Source organism: Dendrobates tinctorius, unplaced genomic scaffold (assembly GCF_039654945.1).
Source record: "Dendrobates tinctorius isolate UK_male_01 unplaced genomic scaffold, ASM3965494v1 ptg000078l, whole genome shotgun sequence".
NCBI classification, from domain to species: Eukaryota; Metazoa; Chordata; class Amphibia; order Anura; family Dendrobatidae; genus Dendrobates; species Dendrobates tinctorius.
Window position 1 is genome coordinate 7884369 of NW_027361746.1, and position 19199 is coordinate 7903567.

Genomic DNA, 19199 nt, shown 5'->3' on the forward strand with positions numbered 1-19199 from the left:
TCAGGATATTCACAGTATTGTGCATTGTTTGTAAGATAAAACCAGGAGTGGACACTAAACAGGGAAAAACTAAAGAGTTGCACCTTAAATAAGTTGTTCACTGCTCGGACAACCCCTTTTAAATCTGAATGATTGACCCCGTTAAAATAGAAACACTTATACTCACCTCCAGAGCCGTCGCCATTCCAGCGGTGTCTGCATTCACGCTCCTGAGACTCAGGTGAGGTTGTTATGTCACTTGAGCCCTTCTCGCAATCAGTTCCGGCTTTGGACCTGGCAGTTCTCATTATTACACATAACTTAAAGGGGTTGTCCACTACTACATGTAGAACAACTCCTTCTTGATCAAAATATTTGGTCTCTATAAAATAATAAAGCTTATACTCACCTCCCGTGCCGGCATCGTTCCTGCAGTGTTGGCAATGACGGTCCCGGGCTCCTAAGCAGTTGTTGTGACACGTGACGCTGGGTGCCCAATCAGCGCTGGAGTCACTGTCCCCGCCTTCGGACAAACCGAACATGAAGAGGATGTGCGAGCTGCAGCTGATCTCGGACTTCATCTTCTTGCTCAATTCGACAGGAGGCAGGGACAGTGACACCAGCGCTATTTGGGCACCAGGGTCATGTGTCACAACTGTACGGGAGCCAAGGGACCACGATTGTCGACACCACGGGAACAGCACTGGCATGGGAGGTGAGTATAGGCTTTATTATTCTATGGGGACCAAGCGAGGGGTATGACATGAAGTTGTCCAAGTAGTGGACAACTTTTAATTTATGGACATCGATGGTTTGATCTCTTTGCCTGTGTAGACTGGTGAGAATTTCATGTCAATGTTGTGTAGAATAACCATGATTTTTAAAAACAGCTTTAATGCGTCTTGACTAGTGTTGAGCATTCCGATACTGCAAATATCGGGTATCGGCCGATATTCGCTGTATCGGAATTCCGATACCGAGTACCGATATTTTACAATATCGGATACCGGAATCGGAAGTTCCCATAATGCAATAAGCCACTGTTGTGGCTGTGATTGGCTGCTGAAATGATGTCATCATGATGCGTGGTCTGTGCGCATCATGATGCGCGGTCTGTGCGGGCCTGCCGAGGGTCTGTGCAGGCCTGCCGGGGGTCTGTATGGGCCTGCCGGGGGTCTGTGCTGACTGCCGGGGGTCTGTACGGGCCTGCCGGGGGTCTGTGCGGACTGCCGGGGGTCTGTGTGGGCCTGTCGAGGTTCTGTACGGGCCTGCCGGGGGTCTGTGCTGGCTGCCGTGGGTCTGTGCGGGCCTGCCGGGGGTCTGTACGGGCCTGCTGGGGGTCTGTGCCGGCTGCCGGGGGTCTGTGCGGACTGCCAGGGGTCTGTGCGGGCCTGCCGGGGGTTTTGTGTGTGTGCAGGCATCGTCCGATGGGACTACATCATACATCCACTACTTAAAAAACCATCCCTCGACCAAAACTGTGCCGCTAACTATAGACCTGTCTCTAATCTTCCCTTCATCTCTAAACTCCTGGAACGCCTGGTCCACTCCCGTCTTATCCGCTATCTCTCAGAAAACTCTGTTCTCGACCCTCTCCAATCCGGTTTCCACTCTTTACACTCCACTGAAACTGCCCTCACTAAAGTCTCTAATGATCTGCTAACAGCTAAATCAAATGGTCATTACTCCATGCTAATTCTCTTGGATCTCTCTGCAGCATTCGACACTGTGGATCATCAGCTCCTCCTCACTATGCTCCATTCCATTGGCCTCAAGGACACCGTTCTCTCCTGGTTCTCCTCCTATCTCTCCGACCGCTCCTTTACTGTTTCTTTTGCCGGTTCCTCCTCCTCTCACCTTCCCCTTACTGTTGGGGTTCCTCAAGGATCGGTTCTAGGCCCCCTTCTCTTCTCCTTGTACACTGCCCCTATTGGTCAAACAATCAGTAGATTTGGTTTCCAGTACCATCTCTATGCTGATGACACCCAATTATACGCTTCTTCTCCTGACATCACGCCAGCCTTTCTAGAAAACACTGGCGATTGTCTAAACGCTGTGTCTAATATCATGTCCTCACTATATCTGAAACTGAACCTGTCAAAGACTGAACTCCTTGTGTTTCCTCCCGCTACTAATGTACCTACACCCGACATTGCCATTTCCGTGTGTGGTTCCACTATTACTCCCCAGCAACATGCCCGCTGTCTTGGGGTCATACTTGATTCCGAGCTTTCCTTTGCCCCCCACATTCGATCACTGGCTCGCTCTTGTCATCTGCACCTCAAAAACATTTCTAGAATTCGACCTTTTCTTACTTTTGACTCTGCAAAAACTCTTACTGTTTCTCTTATTCATTCTCGTCTCGACTATTGTAACTCTCTTCTAATCGGTCTCCCTCTTACCAAACTCTCCCCTCTCCAATCTGTCTTGAATGCTGCAGCCAGGATCATATTCCTCACCAATCGTTACACCGATGCCTCTACCTTGTGCCAGTCATTACACTGGCTACCCATCCACTCCAGAATTCAGTATAAACTTATTACCCTCACCCACAAAGCCCTCCATGGCTCAGCACCACCCTACATCTCCTCCCTTGTTTCAGTATACCACCCTACCCGCGCCCTCCGTTCTGCTGATGACCTGAGGTTAGTATCCTCAATAGTCAGAACCTCCCACTCCCGTCTCCAAGACTTTACACGTGCCGCGCCAATTCTTTGGAATGCACTTCCCAGGTCAATACGATTAGTCCCCAATCCCCACAATTTTAAGCGTGTCCTGAAAACGTATTTATTCAGACTGGCCTATCGCCTCAACACATTAACCTAACCTATCCCTGTGTGGCAGAGCCAAAAGTTTTACCATAACCAGGTTCCCAGCATCATGTTCCCACATGCTTTATGCATCCATTAGCCCTCTGTGTCTGTACTGTTACACACTTAACATTATGGCTGGTCCATACAATCAGGGCAACTGTTACCACCCATCTTTTGTGTCTACCTCTTTCCTCATAGACTGTAAACTTGCGAGCAGGGCCCTCACTCCTCTTGGTATTTGTTATAATCTACTGTATGTGATTATTGTTATGCTGTAATGTCTATTGTCTGTACAAATCCCCTCTGAAATGTAAAGTGCTGCGGAATATGTCGGCGCTATAAAAATAAAATTTATTATTATTATTATTATTATGCCTGCTGCAATGACAGTAATTGACACATTAGCCAATGATGGGACAGTAGCAGTCCCATCATCCGGCTAATGTGTTGAATGTAAAAAAAAAATATACATACTACATACATACTACATATATACAACATTCATACAACATACATACAACACACATACTTCATATATACTACATTCATACAACATACATACATACTACATATATACTACATTCATACAGCATACATACATACAACATACATACATACTACATATATACAACATTCATACAACATACATACATGCATACTATATACTACATGCATACTACATATATACTACATTCATACAACATATATACTACATTCATACAACATACATACATACTACATACATACTACATATATACTACATTCATACAGCATACATACTACATATATACAACATTCATACATACATAGTACATATTACATACTACATACATACTTTATATATACTACATTCATACAACATACATACATACAGTTGTGGCCAAAAGTATTGACACCCTTGCAATTCTGTCAGATAATACTCAGTTTCTTCCTGAAAATGATTGCAAACACAAATTCTTTGGTATTATTATCTTCAATTAATTTGTCTTAAATGAAAAAACACAAAAAGAATTGTCCTAAAGCCAAATTGGATATAATTCCACACCAAACATAAAAAAGAGAGTGGACAAAAGTATTGGCACTGTTCGAAAAATCATGCGATGCTTCTCTAATTTGTGTAATTAACAGCACCTGCAACTTACCTGTGGCACCTAACAGGTGTTGGCAATAACTAAATCACACTTGCAGCCAGTTGACATGGATTAAAGTTGACTCAACCTCTGTCCTGTGTCCTTGTGTGTACCACATTGAGCATGGAGAAAAGAAAGAAGACCAAAGAACTGTCTGAGGACTTGAGAAACCAAATTGTGAGGAAGCATGAGCAATCTCAAGGCTACAAGTCCATCTCCAAAGACCTGAATGTTCCTGTGTCTACCGTGCGCAGTGTCATCAAGAAGTTTAAAGCCCATGGCACTGTGGCTAACCTCCCTAGATGTGGACGGAAAAGAAAAATTGACAAGAGATTTCAACGCAAGATTGTGCAGATGTTGGATAAAGAACCTCGACTAACATCCAAACAACTTCAAGCTGCCCTGCAGTCCGAGGGTGCAACAGTGTCAACCCGTACTATCCGTCGGCGTCTGAATGAAAAGGGATTGTTTGGTAGGAGACCCAGGAAGACCCCACTTCTTACCACGAGACATAAAAAAGCCAGGCTGGAGTTTGCCAAAACTTACCTGAAAAAGCCTAAAACGTTTTGGAAGAATGTTCTCTGGTCAGATGAGACACAAGCAGAGCTTTTTGGGCAAAGGCATCAACATAGAGTTTACAAGAGAAAAAAGAGGCATTCAAAGAAAAGAACACGGTCCCTACAGTCAAACATGGCTGAGGTTCCCTGATGTTTTGGGGTTGCTTTGCTGCCTCTGGCACTGGACTGCTTGACCGTGTGCATGGCATTATGAAGTCTGAAGACTACCAACAAATTTTGCAGCATAATGTAGGGCCCAGTGTGAGAAAGCTGGGTCTCCCTCAGAGGTCATGGGTCTTCCAGCAGGACAATGACCCAAGACACACTTCAAAAAGCACTAGAAAATTGTTTGAGAGAAAGCACTGGAGACTTCTAAGGTGGCCAGCAATGAGTCCAGACCTGAATCCCATAGAACACCTGTGGAGAGATCTAAAAATGGCAGTTTGGAGAAGGCACCCTTCAAATATCAGGGACCTGGAGCAGTTTGCCAAAGAAGAATGGTCTAAAATTCCAGCAGAGCATTGTAAGAAACTCATTGATGGTTACCGGAAGCGGTTGGTCGCAGTTACTTTGGCTAAAGGTCGTGCAACCAAGTATTAGGCTGAGGGTACCAATACTTTTGTCTGGCCCATTTTTGGAGTTTTGTGTGAAATGATCAATGTTTTGCTTTTTGCTTCATTCTCTTTTGTGTTTTTTCATTTAAGACAAATTAAATGACGATAATAATACCAAAGAATTTGTGTTTGCAATCATTTTCAGGAAGAAACTGAGTATTATCTGACAGAATTGCAGGGGTGTCAATACTTTTGGCCATGACTGCATATACATACTACATATGTATATATATATATATTTTTTACATTCAACACATTAGCCGGTTGATGGGACTACTACTGTCCCGTCATTGGCTAATGTGTCAATCACTGTCATTGTAGCAGGCATAGCCTGATGGGACTTGTAGTCCCATCGGACGATGCCTGCACACACACACAACCCCCGGCAGGCCTGCACAGACCCCCGGCAGGCCCGTACAGACCCCCGGCAGCCGGCACAGACCCCCGGCAGCCGGCACAGACCCCCGGCAGTCCGCACAGACCCCCGGCAGGCCCGTACAGACCCCCGGCAGGCCCGCACAGACCCCGCCGGCACACACAGACACGCAAAGTGTCCGCCCACGCACCGCCCACACTCTTCCCCCCTCCCGAACAGGATGTGCAAGGGTTTTTTTTAATTCCGATATTTCTGTCCCATTAACTTGAATGGGATTTCCGGTATCGGAATCGGCGATACCCGATACTTTTTGGGTATCGGCCGATCCAATCCGATCCGATATTTCTCAATATCGGATGGTATCGCTCAACACTAGTCTTGACATGCTTTCCACCAGTCTTTCACACTGCTTCTGGTGCAAAAATGTAAGCAGTTCTTTTTGTTTGATGGCTTGTGACTATCCATCATCCTCTTGATTACATTCCAGAGGATTTCAATGGAATTCAGGTCTGGAGAATGGACTGCCCATGACAGGGCTTTGATGTGGCGGTCTCTTAATTTTTACCACAGCTGTATAGATTTATATCTACTGTATATATCTATATATACGATTTGTGTTATTTTTTTTTCTCAATTCCACAGGACAAGAAATATGTTTTTTTGTTTAAACTTTTGCATACATGAGTAATGAAAATAGCAGTAAGGAGCAAAGCAATTATAACGTTATGGCCTCTTTTAAATTGTTTCCTCCTCTATTGCCTCCAGTATTTCTTTACACTACATGTATTGATCCCATAACATTGGAGTAAAATTTCTTGCACTGATGAGATGATGGCATTAACTGATTTTTATGTGGCAGTAATTTACATTCATTAATACTTTACAGTAGCATCTGTTCCATGAATCGCCAGCCATTGGAAATAATAGGCATTCTGGAGAAGATTTAGTGGTGGCCGCCAGCAGAGGAATGTCCTTATCTTGGCCGGAATGTGCAGCATTTATCAACATAAAAACCATTTTCTGTTCTATCTGGAGCTGAAATTAAGGGTCACAGACAATGATGAAGGGACACGTCCCTGTGGTTCAGTCGTGTCACAGATGCCTATTTTTACATTTACCTGTTTATACAAGAAGGTTCGTGACTTAGGGCTGGGATTTCAGAAAATAATGCAGGAGCTCAAAAAGCTTTATTGGGAAGTTCCTTCATCTGTTCCAACAACTGATTATCTGACATTTTCTGTGCCTTTTTTAGGCACCTCACCTTATCTGTTTTTTTTTTTTTTGTTTAATTGATTAATTCGTATAAAATAATAGTAATTAACCGTTATTTCGTTCTTGAAAATTCGGTATACTGTCGTTGAAAGCCCAGATATCGAGAGATGAACGAATCTTCATTTTGAAATTCCCATAGTCCGTGGATTCAAAATTTCGACAAATTTTCCTTCCTTGCGCAGATCCAGAAACATGGACTTTAACCCTCTGAAAAGAAGTTACGAAATTTGTAAAATTTATACAGTCATATGTAAAAGTTTGGGGACCCCTATTAATGTTAACCTTTTTTCTTTATAACAATTTTGGTTTTTGCAACAGCTATTTCAGTTTCATATATCTAATAACTGATGGACTCAGTTATATTTCTGGATTCAAATGAGGTTTATTGTACTAACAGAAAATGTGCAATCTGCATTTAAACAAAATTTGACCGGTGCAAAAGTATGGGCACCCTTATCATTTTCTTGATTTGAACACTCCTAACTACTTTTTACTGACTTCCTGAAGCCCTAAATTGGTTTTGTAACCTCATTGAGCTTTGAACTTCATAGCCAGGTGTGTCAAATCATGAGAAAAGGTATTTCAAGTGGCCACTTGCAAGTAGTTCTCCTATTTGATTCTCCTATGAAGAGTGGCATCATGGGCTCCTCAAAACAACTCTCAAATGATCTGAAAACAACATAGCTTTTCAGGGGAAGGATACAAAAAGTTGTCTCAGAGATTTAACCTGTCAGTTTCCACTGTGAGGAACATAGTAAGGAAATGGAAGAACACAGGTACAGTTCTTGTTAAGCCCAGAAGTGGCAGGCCAAGAAAAATATCAGAAAGGCAGAGAAGAAGAATGGTGAGAACAGTCAAGGACAATCCACAGACCACCTCCAAAGACCTGCAGCATCATCTTGCTGCAGATGGTGTCACTGTGCATCGGTCAACAATACAGCGCACTTTGCACAAGGAGAAGCTGTATGGGAGAGTGATGAGAAAGAAGCCGTTTCTGCAATCACGCCACAAACAGAGTCGCCTGAGGTATGCAAAAGCACATTTGGACAAGCCAGTTACATTTTAGAAGAAGGTCCTGTGGACTGATGAAACAAAGATTGAGTTGTTTGGTCATACAAAAAGGCGTTATGCATGCGCTGTATTGTTGACCGATGCATAGTGACACCATCTGCAGCAAGATGATGCTGCAGGTCTTTGGAGGTGGTCTGTGGATTGTCCTTGACTGTTCTCACCATTCTTCTTCTCTGCCTTTCTGATATTTTTCTTGGCCTGCCACTTCTGGGCTTAACAAGAACTGTACCTGTGTTCTTCCATTTCCTAACTATGTTCCTCACAGTGGAAACTGACAGGTTAAATCTCTGAGACAACTTTTTGTATCCTTCCCCTGAAAAGCTATGTTGAATAATCTTTGTTTTCAGATCATTTGAGAGTTGTTTTGAGGAGCCCAAGATGCCACTCTTTATAGGAGAATCAAATAGGAGAACTACTTGCAAGTGGCCACTTGAAATACCTTTTCTCATGATTTGATACACCTGGCTATGAAGTTCAAAGCTCAATGAGGTTACAAAACCAATTTAGTGCTCCAGGAAGTCAGTAAAAAGTAGTTAGGAGTGTTCAAATCAAGAATATGATAAGGGGGCCCATACTTTTGCACCGGTCAAATTTTGTTTAAATGCAGATTGCACATTTTCTGTTAGTACAATAAACCTCATTTGAATCCAGAAATATAACTGAGTCCATCAGTTATTAGATATATGAAACTGAAATACCTGTTGCAAAAACCAAAATTGTTATAAAGAAAAAAGGTTAACATTAATAGGGGTGCCCAAACTTTTACATACAGGGAGGCGAGGTAAGAAAATTTGGGAAGTGGGAGGTGAGGGAGGAGGGAGGGTGAGAGACCTCCTCCCTCCGATTTCGGCGGCTGCCTTCCCGTCTTGTGCCGGAGGACATACTGGACCCCCGTGACCTGTGTGACCGCCTGGAGCTGGGGGACCGCATGGTGGTTGGGGACCGCCTGCCAGGATCCTGCTGCATGCTGGTGGTGGTGGAGGTTATGGTCGGTGCCGCAAATATCGAGTGCGGGTCCCCCGTCTGCTGATGCTCCGTGGTGGTGGCGGTGGCAGTCCAGGCAGGGGTGGTCCTCGTGCTGGTGGCGCTGAAGACAGGGGTGGTGACGGGCCATCCTGTGGTGGTGGCGGCAGCAGTGGTGGGCCAGGCAGGAGCAGCGCTTGGCATGGAGATGGCGGGTGACAGTCCAGCTGCACTCGGACTTGGGGTGGTATGCAGTGGTCCGGCGAAGCTTGGAACAGTGGTGGCCGTGCAGTGATATGCAGCAGATGTCCGTATTGCAGTATAACGAGTCAACGGTGGCACTGGTGGAAATGCCACCGCTGACTGCTGCATATACCGAGTCTGCTGCATAGCCTGCATATAAGCATTGTTGCAGGCCTGCATGACAGTTAACTGGAGTTCAGGGGTAAGGTGTTCCGCCGAGTCCCGAGCTATCTGTGTGTAAAAATGCTGGGCTGGTCTGGCGAGGTCGGCTTCCAGGCGCTCAAGGCGACCCTCGATAGACTTGAAGCGTTGGTCCAAAAGGAGGAACCCGCTATCAAGTCTATCAGAGAGTGCCTTGAGGCTACTCTGAAAGACCAAGCTCAACTGAACGAACTCGGGCATGGCAGGCCTGTCCGAGGCCCTCTGCTGCTGCTGGCGGGAAGTGCCCGCAAAACCAGTGGCAGAGACCTGGGACAGGGGAACACCTGAGCGACCAGCTTCCTGGTCTCCAGATGACTGTGGTCCAGACCTGCAAGGTGCTTCGTCGCTGATGGATGGCTGGGAGGGGTCCGTGGCAGCTGGATGAAGGACCGCTTCGGAGCCAGGTTGCAGGGTGCTGCTCCAGGTGCTGTGAAAATATAAGAAAGAAATTAGTACCATAGCATAAAAATCGCCAAGTCCTGTGGAATTGAAAAGCACAGAATAAAACACAATACAACTAGAATATACTTACGTTCGGGAGGCAAGGAAAGGCCTTAAAAAGGCCATGGCACGATGATACCGGTATTTCGTGCCGGTCCTTGACGCAGCACCACAGCGAACCTCTCTCTCCTGGCGGATATCCCTGTTGAAGCGGTCCTTCATTGAGCGCCAACGGGTTCTGACTTTGTTCACTGTAGGGAAACAATAAAACACAAAAAAAAAAAATTAAAGACAATGCGCTGGAGGCTGTGATCACCTAACTGTGTGTGATGCTAGAAACTCCATGGGGTTAATAGCATCACACCAAGTTGTGTGATCACGGCCAAGATCACTGCTGCATCACACTGCAGTGAAATACTTACGAAACTCCTTGCGGACCCTGGCAGTCGCGTTGTCCCAGCCATCCATCAGCGATTCGGCCACCTGGTTCCAGAGCCGCCGGATCACCACGCTGTCCGAGTGCAGCTGGTGACGGGTGTCCCACAACGGAACTCGCTCCTGGACTAGACGAATGAGCTCGTCATTGTCCAGGGCGAGCTCCTCCTCCCGCAGTGGAGCCTAGAAAATAAAGAAAAAAAATTTTGATACATTGAAATATAAAAATAAATGCATGAATGAAAATAAAATACAAATAAATTACATATACCCAAAAAATCCAGCAAAGTACGTTGCAGAAAATATAAAAAAACAAAACAAGCCATGCTATTAAAAAAAACACACCAAAAAAAACCCCACACAAAATACATTAAAATAACCGAAAAAACATTTTCAATGTTTTTTTTGGTGTGTTTTTTTTAATAGCATGGCTTGTTTTTTTTTTTTGTTTTTTTTTAATATTTTCTGCAATGTGTACTTTGCTGGATTTTTTTTTTTTTGCTTTTTGAAAGGCATTGAAAATGTTTTTTTCGGTTATTTTAATGCCTTTCAAATACCAAAAAAAAAAAAACCAGCAAAGTACACATTGCAGAAAATATTAAAAAAAAAAAAAAATACCAAGCCATGCTATTTAAAAAAAAACCCACCAAAAAACACATAAAATACATTAAAAAAAACCGAAAAAACATTTTCAATCCCTTTTCAAAAACCAAAAAAAAAAAAAAAAAAAAACGTTGCTGTAAATATAATAAAAAAACCACACTAAAACCACAAGCATAACAAAAACCCAAAAATACTCATAAAAATGAAAAAAAAACCTTTCAATAATAAAAAAAAATATAAAAAAAAACCAATACGGTTTCGCAAAAAAAATTGCATATAGAAATTAAGCTATCCCAAAAATTTAAACATTCTGTACTTACATCCCGTCTTCCCGCCCGCACTTGGCCTTGCTGCTGCTCCTGCCGTTCCTCCTGGCGTGGTGGCGTGGTGGAGGATGAGCTCTGAAAAATAATTAAAAAAATTAGCCACATGTGTACATTTTTTTTTAACTATCCATAGGGAAGCATGGTACTCACTTCTTCGGCCTCGTGCCCAGTCTCGGGTACAAACTCTTCAGATGAAGAAGACATGCTGGAAAAAATAAAAAGAGAAATTAGTACATAGAAAAGTTTTGAACTTTTTTAATTCAACATTCAGGCACACATATAGGTATTTAGGCCTGTTTCACACTTCCGTTTTTTTGGATGGTCCGCTAAAAAAATGGATCCGCCGTTTTCCCCGCAAACGGATCCATTTTTTTGACGGATCCGCGGTAGCCGCAAATGTAAGTCTATGGGAAAAAAAAAAAACGGATCCGCGAAAAAATCGCGGATCCGTTTTTTTAGCGGCGGATCCGTTTTTTAGCGGACCAAAAAAATGGAAGTGTGAAACAGGCCTTATACTTACATTATCAGCAGGTTCTTGTGGAGAAAATTTGATTGTGTCTGGCTCGCTCTCTACTCTCCAGAGTACTGGTGAATTCCACCGCCCACTCAAACTTTTTATCACCTGCTTAATTAGCGTCTAGACAACTTTCCAGACGTGTTGACCTTAAAAACGCATGCGCAAAAAAACGCAAGTGTGCGCAAACACATGCGCACGCATGCGCTCTCATAGGCGCCAATGGGGGGTTTTTGCGCATTCCGTGCGCAAGCGTGCGCATGCATTTTTTTGCCGAGACAGGGCGGACCAAAAAATGCAACATGTTGCGTCTGGCGCGCCTGGCGCAACAGACAAAAAAACGCATGCGCACGAAAACGCTAACATGCGCAAAACACTGCGCACGCCATGTTAAACATAGGGGCGCAGTGCGCATGCGCGCAAAAACGCCAATGTGAAACTAGCCTTAGTCTGGTTCAGTAAGCTCCACAATCATGGGGAAGACTGCTGACTTGACAGATATCCAGAAGGCAGTCATTGACACACTACAGAGGAGGGTAAGCCACAAAAGGTCATTGTTAATTTGTGAGAAGCACATTTATGTTTGTGCTATATAAAAGAGAAAAAAGAAAGGGATGGTCTCATCTTGGAAAAACAAGCAACGTTGTACTGTACCTCTTATTAAAAATAATCTCCATTCTCAAGAAAATTGTTTACATCTCGTTGCCAGGTTATTGGCCACCTCTGCAGTTTATCAGCTATGGTTGGTCTCCCAGGCAAGCAATGCAGCACATACAAGCTCTTTGCTATAGAGTTTGGAAGTGCTGCTCTGAAGGTCGCTGAATCCGTTCCTCCTAGGCTGCAGGGGCAAAGCTTCTACTGCTTGTAACACTGGAGAGTGCACAGTTTGAGCCAGTGGTGTGACAATTCTGCTGGTCCAAACAATCATTCAAGAGCACAGCACTCCCCCGGCAGCAGGGAGGTAGGAGAGTGGTATGCTCTTGAGAACCTAGCTTAACGAAATCCTTCCAGTAACATTTTTTCCAGTAAACCTGTGTATATGTATAGTGTACTGCGAGTGTATTAATATACTAAACCTACCACTGATGCTTTTGGTGTACCCCTCAGTTCTGCTCCTCTTCTCAGTGATGTCACTAACCTTCAGACTTTCTGGGTCACCCAGTGCTCTATGTGTGAGATGGAAGTCTCTTTTACATGTAAGTCTATGGAGCCTCGTTCTAAACCTCGTTCTGACGGTCCATAGACTTACATTGTAAAAATCACTTCCGGATCATGCAGGACAACCCAGAGAGTCTGCAGAGTGGTGACAACCCAGAGAAGAGGACCGGAACAGTGCTGGATACCAGAAAGGATGGCAATTGGTGAGTATATTCACACACACACACACTACACTGCATACACATATACAGGGGTTTAGTGAAAAAAAAAGTTAATGAGAGGGCTTCCTTTTTTTATTTTGACTAGGCAACCTGGACTTTTTGATTTTAATAAAAGCTTGATTTACTATCAAGTATCACAGTGTGTTTTGATGGTTTTAAGATTTCGGTGACTTAAAAAAGCTGACGCCCGGCTGTATATTTAATGTGGAAAATGACTACTGTTTTTTTGCTTATGTTTTTATCGTGAGTTTTCTTTGTTTTGTGGCCAGTGTGACATGCGCTTACACTCTGCATGCATACCAACTTATATTCTAGTTAATCTCTTTAGGTTTTTCGTCTCAGTTTGTTTGTACCCGGTGCAAATAAAGGTGTGGCCTGCCTTTTCTTTGAGCTGGACATTACATTCACGTTGTTCCCTATGGCTGCGTGTCCACAAGGCATGTTCAGTCCTTCTTAACCCTGCATGTCACTTGACAAATGGTAAGGTTTTAATATTAGAGGTTAGGATTATCCCGATTAGGGTCACCGTGACGTGGTAGGATGCCTTTTACATTTTTATAATCAAAATTATGTTAACTAAGGACCCTTTTATTTTCATTCTCTATTGCTGTTTATTTATTTACTGCAGGGTATTTGATTATTATGTTTTTATCTTGGATTTTGTCTGTTTAGTCCCAGTGTGAACTTGCGCTTACATGCACACCAACTTATATTCCAGTTCATCTCTTTAGGTTTTCTACTACATACACATATGAAGGGGATTAGTGGAAAAAAAAGTGAATTGGAGGCCTTCTTTTTTTCTTATTTTAAGTAGGGAGCGTAGATTTTGGTGACTTAACAAAGCTGACCCAAGGCTGTATTCCTAATGTAGAAAATGACTCTACTGTTTTTTTCCTACATCAATATTATCACATCCTATTAATCCTTGTAGGAGACCTTCCAAATCACATAATGCACATTGCTTGAGAGTTCAATGTGAAATTAGTGATGGATGGTGGCCAAGATCAACTAAATAAGTCACCAAAGTGCTTCAGGATGCCCGAGAGACCTGATTTCTGTCTCTATGCTCAGGCTTAGAGATCTTTAGCTATGACAATATCAAGCCAGGATCCATCAACTGAAAAGTTCTCTAAAGTTCCGTGAATGTTCTAAATAACTACCTTCAGATGCCTCAAGTAATGTTCTCATTTTCTCTTGTACAGATTTTCCACATGACCTATGACCTTGCCAGTGCCGTGGTGAGAATCTTTAACCTCATCGGTATGATGCTGCTTCTCTGCCACTGGGATGGCTGCCTGCAGTTTCTGGTTCCTCTTCTTCAGGAATTTCCAAGTGATTGCTGGGTATCATTAAACAATATGGTTGTAAGTAATAAGACTTTTCTAACTTGTACAGTTGATAGATTAATATGCAAAATATTTTATGATGCTTGAGCACTATTTTCCTTTTGTTTGGTTGTGTTTTGTTAATCTAAATACAGTATGTTAACACTTCTGGACTAATTAGTTTCTTATCATTCATTTAGTCAATGATCACAGATTTTTTGCAGCGTTTTTTTTTCCTGAATATATTTATGCAAATTAAAAGCTGCTTTTTATAACACCAGCAAAAGCTATGAGATCATCTTGGATGATAGATTTTGCTACAGGTTTAGACACCTTTGTCTAACTTTACTTCACGTATTGGTTAACTAATTGTACTTTGTGCCAAAGCTGTCACGGTAAAGTTGCACCCTTTACCAGTAGGACAAACTTGCTTCACTCTAAGCCATGCCCCATCTACAAAACACTTGAAGGGGTTGTCCACTACTTGGGCAATCCCTTCTCATTCCCCATGTTAGGCAACATTAAAATAAAAAATGTATACTCACCTCTGGTGCCATTCCAGCGGTGTTGATACTCGTATTCCCGGGGCTCACGTGAGGTTATGTCATGTGAGCCCTTCTCCCAGTCACTACTGGCATTGCTGTCCCCGCCTTCAGACGTATGCGTAATAAAGAGGAAGTGAGAGCTGTCGCTGGCCACTCGCTTCCTGTTAATTAATTAATTACTTACCGTGTGAAGGTGGGGACAGTGACACCAGCGCTGATTGGGGCAGGGCTCACGTGTCATAACACCCTCATGTGAGAACAGGAGGTGAGTATAAGCTTTTTTTATTTTATTGGAGCCAAACATGGGGAAGGAGAAGGGTTTTTCTAAGTATTGACCAATTCCTTTAACCCCTTTCTGACATCAGACATACTATCCCATCCATGGGACTCGGGCCCCTATGCTCATGGACGGGATAGTACGTCTAGCGCAATCAGTGGTGCTCACGTGGTGAGTGCCGCTGATCGCGGCCGGGTGTCAGCTGATTATTACAGCTGACACCCGACACAATGTGTCAGGGGCGGTCACGGACCGCCTTCGACATGTTAACCCCTTGCACACCGTAATCAAACACGATCGCGGTGTACCGGGGGTTAAAGGGAAGCATCGGCAGGGAGGGGGCTCCCTCCGTGCTTCCCTGAGCCCCCCACAGCAGCGCAATGTGCAGCGCTGCTGCGGGGGTCTCCATCCCTGCAGGTCCCCGAATCCAAGATGGCGACGGGGACCTTCTGGGGCCTGCGGAGAGCTGGCTTCCTCAGTGCCTGCAAAGCTCAGGCACGAGGAAGCCTTATGCAGTGCCTGTGACAGATCGCTGATCTGTCACAGTGTTCTGTGATGTGACAGATCAGCGATCTGTCACAGGACAGTGATGTCCCCCCTGGGACAATGTAATAAGGTTAAAAAAAAAAAATGTGTAAAAATAATTTTAAAAAATCACTAAATAAATTAATAAAAAAAAAAAAATATCCCCTAATAAATTCATTTTTTTGGAAATAAAAAAAAGCAATAAAAGTACACATATTTGGTATCGCCGCGTCCGTAACGACCCGCCCTATAAAACTGTCCCATTAGTTAACCCCTTTAGCGAATCCCTTAAAAATAAAAATAAAAAACGAAGCAAAAAATAATGATTTATTATCATACCGCCGAACAAAAAGTGCAATAACGCGCGATCAAAAAGACACATATAAATAACCATGGTACCGCTGAAAACGTCATCTTGTCCCGCAAAAAACGAGCCACCACACAGCATCATCAGAGAAAAAATGAAAAAGTTATAGCTCGCAGAATAAAGCGATGCAAAAATAATTATTTTTTATATAAAATAGTTTTCATTGCATAAAAGCGCCAAACCAAAAAAACAAACGACATAAATGAGGTATCACTGTAACCGTACTGACCCGAAGAATAAAACCGCTTTATCAATTTTACCGCAGGTGGAACAGTGTAAATGCACCCCCCAAAAGAAATTCATGAAATGCTGGTTTTTGTTCATTCTGCGTCCCAAAAATCGGAATAAAAAGCGATCAAAAGATGTCACGTGCCCGAAAATGTGTCCAATAAAAACGTCAACTCGTCCCGCAAAACATGAGACCTTATATGACTCGGTGGGTCAAGATATGGAAAAATTATAGCTCTCAATATGTGGTGATGCAAAAACTATTTTTACAATAAAAAGGGTCTTTTAGCGTATGACAGCTGCCAAAAATAAAAACCCGCTATAAATAGTAAATCAAACCCCCCCCGTTATCACCCCCTTAGTTAGGGAAAAATAATAAAATTAAAAGAAAATGTATTTATTTCCATTCTCCCATTAGGGTTAGGGCTAGGGCTAGGGTTAGGGCTAGGGTTAGGGCTAGAGTTAGGGCTGAGATTAGGGTTAGGGGTGTGTTGGGGTTAGGGTTGGAGTTAGAATTGTGGGGTTTCCACTGTTTAGGCACATCACGTGCTCTCAAAATGCAACATGGCGTCTGATCTCCATTCCAGCCAATTCTGCGTTGAAAAAGTCAAATGGTGCTCCTTCACTTCCAAGCTCTGCCATGCACCCAAACAGTGTTTTACTCCCACATATAGGGTATCAGCCTACTCAGGACAAATTGCAAAACAACTTTTGGGGTCCAATTTCTCCTGTTACCCTTAGGAAAATAAAAAATTGGGGGCAAAAATATCATTTTTGTTGGAAAAAAATGATTTTTTTATTTTCAAGCCCGGGCGTTATAAACTTCTGTGAAGCACTTGGGGGTTCAAAGTGCTCACCACACATCTAGATAAGTTCCGTGGGGGGTCTAGTTTCCAAAATGGGGTCACTTGTGGGGAGTTTCAATAGTTTAGGTACATCAGGGGCTCTTCAAATGCACATGACACCCGCAGACCATTCCATCAAAGTCTGCATTCCAAAATGTCACTACTTCCCTTCCGAGCCCCAATGTGTGCCCATACAGTAGTTTTCTCCCACATATGAGGTATCAGCATACTCAGGACAAATTGTACAGCAACTTTTGGGGTCCAATTTCTCCTGTTACCCTTGAGAAAATAAAAAAATTGGTGACTAAATGATCATGTTTGTGGAAAAAATACGATTTTTTTATTTTCACGCCCGGGCGTTATAAACTTCTGTGAAGCACTGGGGGGTTCAAAGTGCTCACCACACATCTAGATAAGTTCCTTAGGGGGTCTAGTTTCCAAAATGGTGTCATTTGTTGGGATTTTCCACTGTTTTGGTTCATTAGGGGCTCTCCAAAAGCAACATGACACTCGCAGTCCATTCCATCAAAGTCTGCATTCCAAAACGTCACTACTTCCCTTCCGAGCCCGACATGTGCCCATACAGTAGTTTTCTCCCATATATGGGGAATCAGCATACTCAGGACAAATTGGACAACAACTTTTGAGGTCCAATATCTCCTGTTACCCTTGGGAAAATAAAAAAATTGCTGACTAAAAGATCATGTTTGTGGAAAAATTACGATTTTTTTATTTTCACGCCCGGGCATTATAAACTTCTGTTAAGCACTGGGGGGGTTCAAAGTGCTCACCACACATCTAGATAAGTTCCTTGGGGGTCTAGTTTCCAAAATGGTGTCATTTGTGGGGGTTTTCCACTGTTTTGGTACATCAGGGGCTTTCCAAACGCGACATGGTGTCCGATCTCAATTCCAGCCAAAAACGTCAAATGGCGCTGCTTCCCTTCCGAGCTCTGCCATGCGCCCAAATAGTGGTTTACCACCACATGTGGGGTATCAGCGTACTCAGGACAAATTGCACAATAACTTTTAGGGTCCTGTTACACTTGGAAAAATAAGAATTGAGGGTGAAAAGATCATTTTTGTGGAAAAAATGATTTTTTAATTGTACGGCTGTACGTTATTGTAACAACCCTGCTGGCATCACTGCATGGCCTCCCATCCCTCGCACATCAACATACTCACTGCTCCGGGTCATGCTGTGAATTCTGTCTATTGCTAGCCCTGTGCTCTGTGCCTCTGCTCTTCTGTATGTTTCCTGGCTATGTGTGTATAGGGGGGGTGGCGCCAGAACTCTCTGGTCAGGGACAGATTAGACAGGTGCACCCTGACTGCATAAGAACCAATCACCTAGAGCCCTTGACTATTTAGTTCCGCCTCACCCACTGAAACATTGCCTGTGCAATGTCTATACTCAGTTAGTATCTTGCTGCTGAGGAAGCCAGGCCCTGTTCTGTGTATCTCCTCTGTAGGAATACTCTTAGCCTTGCTTTGTACCTTGTCTACCTGCCAGGAGGCTGAATATCCTGGCCCTTGAGTCTTGGTCCCAGTACCTTGTCTGTACTCTGTCCTACCTTAGTATCCCTTTCTCCTTGTATGTGGCTTCCTTCCCTGCTGTGTCTTTCCCTGTGTCCTCCCTGTCTGTGCATCTGCACCCTTGCAGCTCTGTCTGTGCATCTGCACACCTTGCAGCTCTGTCTGTGCATCTGCACCCTTGCAGCTCTGTCTGTGCATCTGAACCCTTGCCGCTCTGTCTGTGCATCTGCACCCTTGCCGCTCTGCCTGCTCGGCTCCCTAGCCGCTCTGCCTGCTCAGCTCCCTAGCCGCTCTGCCTGCTCGGCTCCCTTGCTGCTCTGCCTGCTCGGCTCCCTAGCCGCTCTGCCTGCTCGGCTCCCTAGCCCCTCTGCCTGCTCAGCTCCCTAGCCGCTCTGCCTGCTCGGCTCCCTTGCCACTCTGCCTGCTCGGCTCCCTTGCCGCTCTGCCTGCTCGGCTCCCTTGCCGCTCTGCCTGCTCGGCTCCCTAGCCGCTCTGCCTGCTCGGTTCCCTAGCCACTCTGCCTGCCCAGCTCCCTTGCAGCCCAGTCTACTCCGCACTCCTGCGGCTCCGCCTACTCCGCACTCCTGCAGCTCCACCTACTCCGCACTCCTGCGGCTCCACCTACTCCACACTCC

General features: G+C 44.1%; 1 protein-coding gene across 2 annotated transcripts in view; it reads left to right on the plus strand.

Annotated features, from left to right (window-relative positions):
* HCN1 (hyperpolarization activated cyclic nucleotide gated potassium channel 1) overlaps positions 1–19199 on the plus strand; it is a 620282-nt gene that overhangs the window by 325830 nt on the left and 275253 nt on the right. For both annotated transcript variants that reach the window (XM_073583406.1, XM_073583407.1), the window contains exon 3: positions 14120–14281. In XM_073583406.1, coding sequence (XP_073439507.1) covers positions 14120–14281 — 162 coding nt within the window. The remainder of the gene's footprint in view (positions 1–14119; positions 14282–19199) is intronic.